We start from the raw sequence: 5,958 nt of genomic DNA, 5'->3' as shown, positions 1-5,958 counted from the left end.
AAACAAATATTATTGATGTCTCTGTCATTTGACTTGAGAGTCACAAATTGCTCATTGTTCAAACTCCAGAAACCCCTGGAGGAACCCTAGGATTCCATGTAACCCTTGTTGGGAAACACTGTTTCAATCTCTCCAAGTAAAGATTGAGGAATGGAATAGTGGACAAGGCCAGTGTTGTCCTGATCATTGTGGAATTAGAGCAAGTGAACTTAAAATAGCTTGAGGAACCTTTGCTGAGTTCTCCCATCCAATTGTAGAAAAGCAAAAATCTTGTATTTTTTAATGTTTGCACCTGATTGGTTAAAAATTATTTGACCACATTCATTAAGGTGAAAATTTCTACGCAAATACAAAATTCATTCTGCATAGTGATCAAGCTCTAATCTTTTAGTATACCAGCTTGCACTTTATTCCAACAATTTCATTTCAGAATTTCTGACCGCAGTTTTAGCCCAAAGTCAAAACTCATAGCTGTATATAATTTACAATAAAATATACATTGTGCAGCAGTCTGAAACAGCATGAAATGCTATCATTTTGTAATATGCAGTTCTAGCATTGGTCAAAGCTAGCAGATTTGCCAGGAAGGGTTGAGATGACAGTGTCTCTTTAAACACATATTTTCCAGTTCATATTCAGTCAGATTTTCATTTACATATATACATATATATTATTAAACATATGTATATATAAACATATGTATTGTTTTTAAACATCTTTAAATAAAGGTAATTATTATTATATAGATATATAGTTATATTGGCTTGTAAATGTTTACCAATTCTGCAAACAGAACTTCTGTCTATACCTCCTCCCTTTGTGTGGCTCCTTATAACCAAAGTGAGTTTGTTCTGGAACAACTAGAACATTATGTGGTTAACACCCTAATGTGATCCATGTGAATGTTACATTTTGGCATTAAAACTGCCCAAACAAGGCCATTAGTTTATTTTAACAAAAACAAACAGTTCCACAAGTTTTGGCAGTACAAGATTATGTAATCAGAAGCTGAACCCAGCCAAAAAAACAACAGACTGGAGTTCTTTTGGAAAGAATATTATGTTGAAAGTTTTAGCTGCTGCAGTTATTGTTCTGCAGAGGCATATTGAGTGAGCATATTGCTATAATAGACTTTCACTATGACTGTTCTCGCTTACCTCCTGACAAGGATTGATTTGCTATTGTATATTGCGGTATGCATTATAATAGTTCTATATTGGATTAATGGATCTCAGAAGAGCAAAGGAAAAATGCCTCCAGGTCCTAAACCTCTTCCTTTAATCGGGAATCTTAATCTGGTGGATTTGAATAAACTGCACATATCCCTAATGGAGGTAAAAACAATTATTATTATTTTATTATTGCACTGGAATCATATTTACAATAAGGTTATGTGATTAGAATTTCAATGTATTTATAAATGTATCTAGAATTATGTGTGTAAAGTCTTGGGATGCCTAATAGGAATGGGTGGATTTGTTTCATAAATTTGTGTCCAAAAAATAATATTTTAAAAATAAACAATGAAGCTAATTTTCACCACTTTGTGAACTTAAGTTACTTGCAAAGTCCCTGAACGTATTATTGTCACCAAAACTGCTGGGGAAATCTGGAGGCTGGGATAGGGAGTTGTGGGGTGCTGTGGGGATTATGGAAATGTTCTAAGAGAAAACAAAAGTATGTAGTGTTTCTGTAAATCAAAGTTAGAGCTAAGTAGAGAGCTATAAGTCACACTCCAGCTTTCTAGTTTAATTGCAAAACAGTGCTGTCATGAAAATTGGTGCTAAGGTGACAATAGGATGGCCAGGAGATTTTCAGTTACCTTAAAAAGTCAGCGGGTGGCTTTAAAAATGTGTTTTCCTAACTATATTTTGACTTCATGCAAACATTTTATGCAGGTTCAAATCTCTAGAAAGGATACTGGGCCCTGTATTGAACTATACAATTACAATTACAATTATATATTTATGTGAAAATAAACTTCTCACAGTTATGCATCCTTAGTAGATATATATCTCCAAAAAATAATAAACAAATTAGATTTTTATCCTTTGACAAAGTTATAGCCATAGTTTTATATACAGTATATATAGGTATACAGGTATAGGTACCTGAACTGTTAGCATCAGATATTAATAACATATTTAGGGTAAGCAAGGAGTTATCTGGTTTGATCTCTGTAAAAATGTAGTCAGATTCCAGACGAGGTTTCATTGAAGGATAACTATATGTTCCCCACCACTGGTATTTGGCAAATATTGCTAATAAAACAGATGAGTTTTGTAAACCTGGAAGCAGAAGACTAAAGAAGTGCCTGCATTCCTTTTCTGTAGGACCTCACCATATAAAAACAAGGCAGTACCCAGCACCATGTTCATCTATGCTGTTGTGCAGCTTCTGGGTCATAGTGTACAGCGCTGCGTAATATGTTGACGCTATATAAATCCTGTTTATTAATAATGATAATAATAATAATAATAAAAGATGTGAACTAGATATAAACGTTAAATAACTGAATTTCTTTGTATAAACTGTAAGTGTGTGTTCATGGGTAGAAATCATTACAAGGTGCGATTGGCTGCCTGTCTAGTTTTTAAAGCCAGGACCAAAGTCCTGGTGGCAACCATGTGCTGGGACAACGCAACTATTCTCTCAAAGCTGAGCGGGGCTTGCTATAGGCTAAGAGTGTGGAACTAAATTGGGGGACTGGTGTCTGGTAACCCTGGTGCTGGACCAGAACCCTACCTATCCCCAATGATGGAAAGGGGTATTGTTATGGAAGAGGGCCTCATACCTACAATGTGACCCTAATGATGTGGCAGTCTGCAGGTGCGGAGTGTTTTGGAATCTCTAGGTCTCTTATATTAAAAGAGCCATTAAACATTCACCTCTTACCCTGAGGAACAAGTACAGGGGTTTTATCCTTACCAATTCTCACCCAGAGTGGCAATACAAGCACCATCATAAAATATTTTGCCACAGAAGATACATTTTCTATACAGTATGTGTGATGTGTTTTCAAGAAAAAACACTTTTTTTTGCAAATTATTATAATTATATTATATATTGGAGTTTGCTCTTGTTTTGCAGCTGTCTGAGAAGTATGGAGAAATCTTCACTGTCCACTTTGGACCTAAAAAGATAGTGGTGATTGCGGGATACAGAGCTGTTAAAGATGCCCTGGTCAACCAAGCCGATGACTTTGGAGAAAGAGCAGATACACCGCTATATAAACTAATATATAATGAAAAAGGTAACATTTGATAACAAAGATATCTTTTCTACAACTCATTTTGTTCCTTTATCCTGATACCGGACACATTAGGTTGTTTTACACCTAATCCAGGAAGATTTAGAGGAACTGTACTTTCTTCTTTCCAAAGTGATGCCTGTAGCTAATGAGGGAAAGGAGTGGGCAGAAAGGCAGCATGACTAGGTGCTAGGTGTGTGGAATAGAAAGGGTTAAGTAGAGAAAAAGGGGATTGTCAGTGGGTAGGTAAAATAAGTAGGATTGGTTCATTTTTTAAGTGGGTGGGGGGGGGGCGGTGAGGAAGGAGATAAAAGAGGGATGAAATAGGAAGTGCGGGGGGGCCAGTTAGTTGAGAAAAAAAGGGGAAATAGTTTCCCCCCCCCCCCCACTCCTTAATAATGGTGGAGTTTGGTAGTTGAAAAAGCATTTAAGGGTGTGAGGTTAAGGTCCCCGGGGGGGCAGCATTAGGAATGTGGTTAAACAGGTGGGAGAGTCATCTCTGTGTGCCATCTCCTTAATGTAAAGTTTTGGTAGTGGTAAAAGGGGGTCTGTAAGTAAGGTTAAATTCCCAAACCACTGGTAGTACGGTGATGCTGGGAGCATTACCAAATGGGTAGTGCAGAACCCCTTACCCACAAAGGAAAACAGAATGGGTGCGTGTTGCCCTTGACGTTATGTTACAATTGGGATATGTTTGTTATATAATGCTGTTATATAATTGTATTGCTAAATTTGTTTTATATATATTTTGTCTATTATAGTTGTTAAAATATGGTTATACCATTGTTCATTCGGATTTAAGTTGTTAAAAAAAGGCCATTCCCCAAAAAGGCCATTCCACAAAAAGCGTGGTGTCAGTTATTTGGGAAGCAGAAGGGTGGTGGTGGGGAATGGTGGTTGGTAGTGGGTAAAAGATGGGTTAATCGGAGGATAAGGGAACATCCTAGCTACCTGAGTCATGTTAGAATAAGGCATTTAGGGGATTTGTTGATGTCCCTGCTGTGCTTACATGGTATTATCTGTATTTTAGGTATAGTATTTAGTAATGGAGAACCCTGGAAAGCAATAAGGAGGTTCACACTTTCAACCCTTCGAGACTTCGGAATGGGAAAGAAAACAATTGAAGCCAGAATACAAGATGAATTAATTCCTCTTATAGAACATTTCAAGTCACACAATGGTAATATATTTAATTAAATAGAAATTGTTCAAAATTTATGCCGCATGGATTGATGTAACAACAGAACCTTTGTTTGTTTGTACCACTTCTCTTCTGTGTTGCTCCTTATCTTTATTCTCTTGTACACACATCTATCTGCTTCCACTTCATATAAGCGTAGAGCGCACTTCCCTACATAAGTACCTTTCACCACAGTCCATCATCAAACCAGGGTTGTATACACACTGACCAATATCATATAAGAGTTTGTGTTCTTCTTGATGTGTTATTGTAATGGACCACTTTTTGTACCGTCTGTTGGTGTATATGTTCAAATTTACGCTCTAAGATTACAAATTGTGTCCCGTTATCTGTGATAACAGAGTTAAGAATTCCAATGTACCTTGCATCATTCAATGATTGTTTTTGAAGTGGTGTCACACAGTGCATCTATCTCCCTAAATAGTCTGAACAGTAATGTCTCAGTACAGAGAATAAACTCATGCCCAGTTTACTCCAAAAATTGTCAGTAATTAATATATCATATACGACTCTCTTATCTGCTTGCATAGCTGTTCTTTACTTCCTTTATTTTGTTACAGTTATGCCTGGACCAGGGGTGTAATCGTAAAAAAGAAGAGGGGGCACAGTACTATCCATGTTAACACGCCATCCATGTTAAAGGGGAAGAACTTTCCCCAGAGTGATGTCAAGATACCAGAACCCGCCCACAGAGTGTGTTCAGCCCTGAGCCTGCAATTCCATACAGGAGGCATGGTCCGCGCCTCTGGCCGGTGCGCCCTCCTTCAGTGCGGTCCTTCTCCTGACCTGGCGGACTGGCCAGAGCCGCAGACCACCAATGAATTCTTTACAAAATAAGTCTAGGCACCGTGTAGTGCTCTCAGCCGTGCCCACCCCACTACACCCCTGGTCTGGACCCATTTATGGACATAATCGTACATCCTTGGCCATGCATCTATACCTAGATTACGTAAATGGATTTGTGCAATCTTTTCTGGGTGCATATTTTTGGGTATGATGATACTATGTCCATTATATAGAACTCCATTCTGTGTACTGCTTTTTTTAAAAACTCCTGTGTTCTAATACAAATGGGTGCCTGTCCAGGAAAGAATAGTTTGATTTGTAATTTTGTAATTGTAGCATCATGCGTTGTGCTGTGGAACTCCAAGAAGAGATTTTTAAAAATAAAATTACTTTACATTGGCCTGTGATTAGACTGATGTAGTTTCTTTGCACGTATGTACTGATCATATTTCTGACAGCCATTAACAATGGTCAGGCATTCCTCTTTAATCTTCTTTAATTTTATTTAATATGTTCCAGGGAAACCATTTGACACATATGGCATAATGAACTGTGCAGTGTCTAATGTTATCGCAGCTATCATTTTTGGTGAAAGGTTTGAATACCATGATTCCACATTTCAAAAAGTTGTACACATTATTAGTGAAAATGAGAAACTGGCGGGTTCACCTAAGCTATTGGTAAGTACTGCTTATATTTGTATATGTTTTTTTTTTTTTTT

The 5,958-nt window shown here is 37.4% G+C and overlaps 1 protein-coding gene across 1 annotated transcript in view; it reads left to right on the top strand.

Moving 5' to 3' along the window:
• The first annotated feature begins 203 nt into the window (after positions 1 to 203).
• LOC140335285 (cytochrome P450 2K1-like) overlaps positions 204 to 5,958 on the top strand; it is an 18,146-nt gene continuing 12,391 nt past the window's right edge. Inside the window, exons 1-4 of the mRNA XM_072417814.1 lie at positions 204 to 1,334; positions 3,091 to 3,253; positions 4,281 to 4,430; positions 5,757 to 5,917. Coding sequence (XP_072273915.1) covers positions 1,140 to 1,334; positions 3,091 to 3,253; positions 4,281 to 4,430; positions 5,757 to 5,917 — 669 coding nt within the window. The 5' untranslated portion in view covers positions 204 to 1,139. The remainder of the gene's footprint in view (positions 1,335 to 3,090; positions 3,254 to 4,280; positions 4,431 to 5,756; positions 5,918 to 5,958) is intronic.

Source organism: Pyxicephalus adspersus, chromosome 7 (assembly GCF_032062135.1).
Source record: "Pyxicephalus adspersus chromosome 7, UCB_Pads_2.0, whole genome shotgun sequence".
Lineage (NCBI taxonomy): Eukaryota > Metazoa > Chordata > Amphibia > Anura > Pyxicephalidae > Pyxicephalus > Pyxicephalus adspersus.
This window is presented reverse-complemented; position numbering and strand designations above follow the sequence as displayed.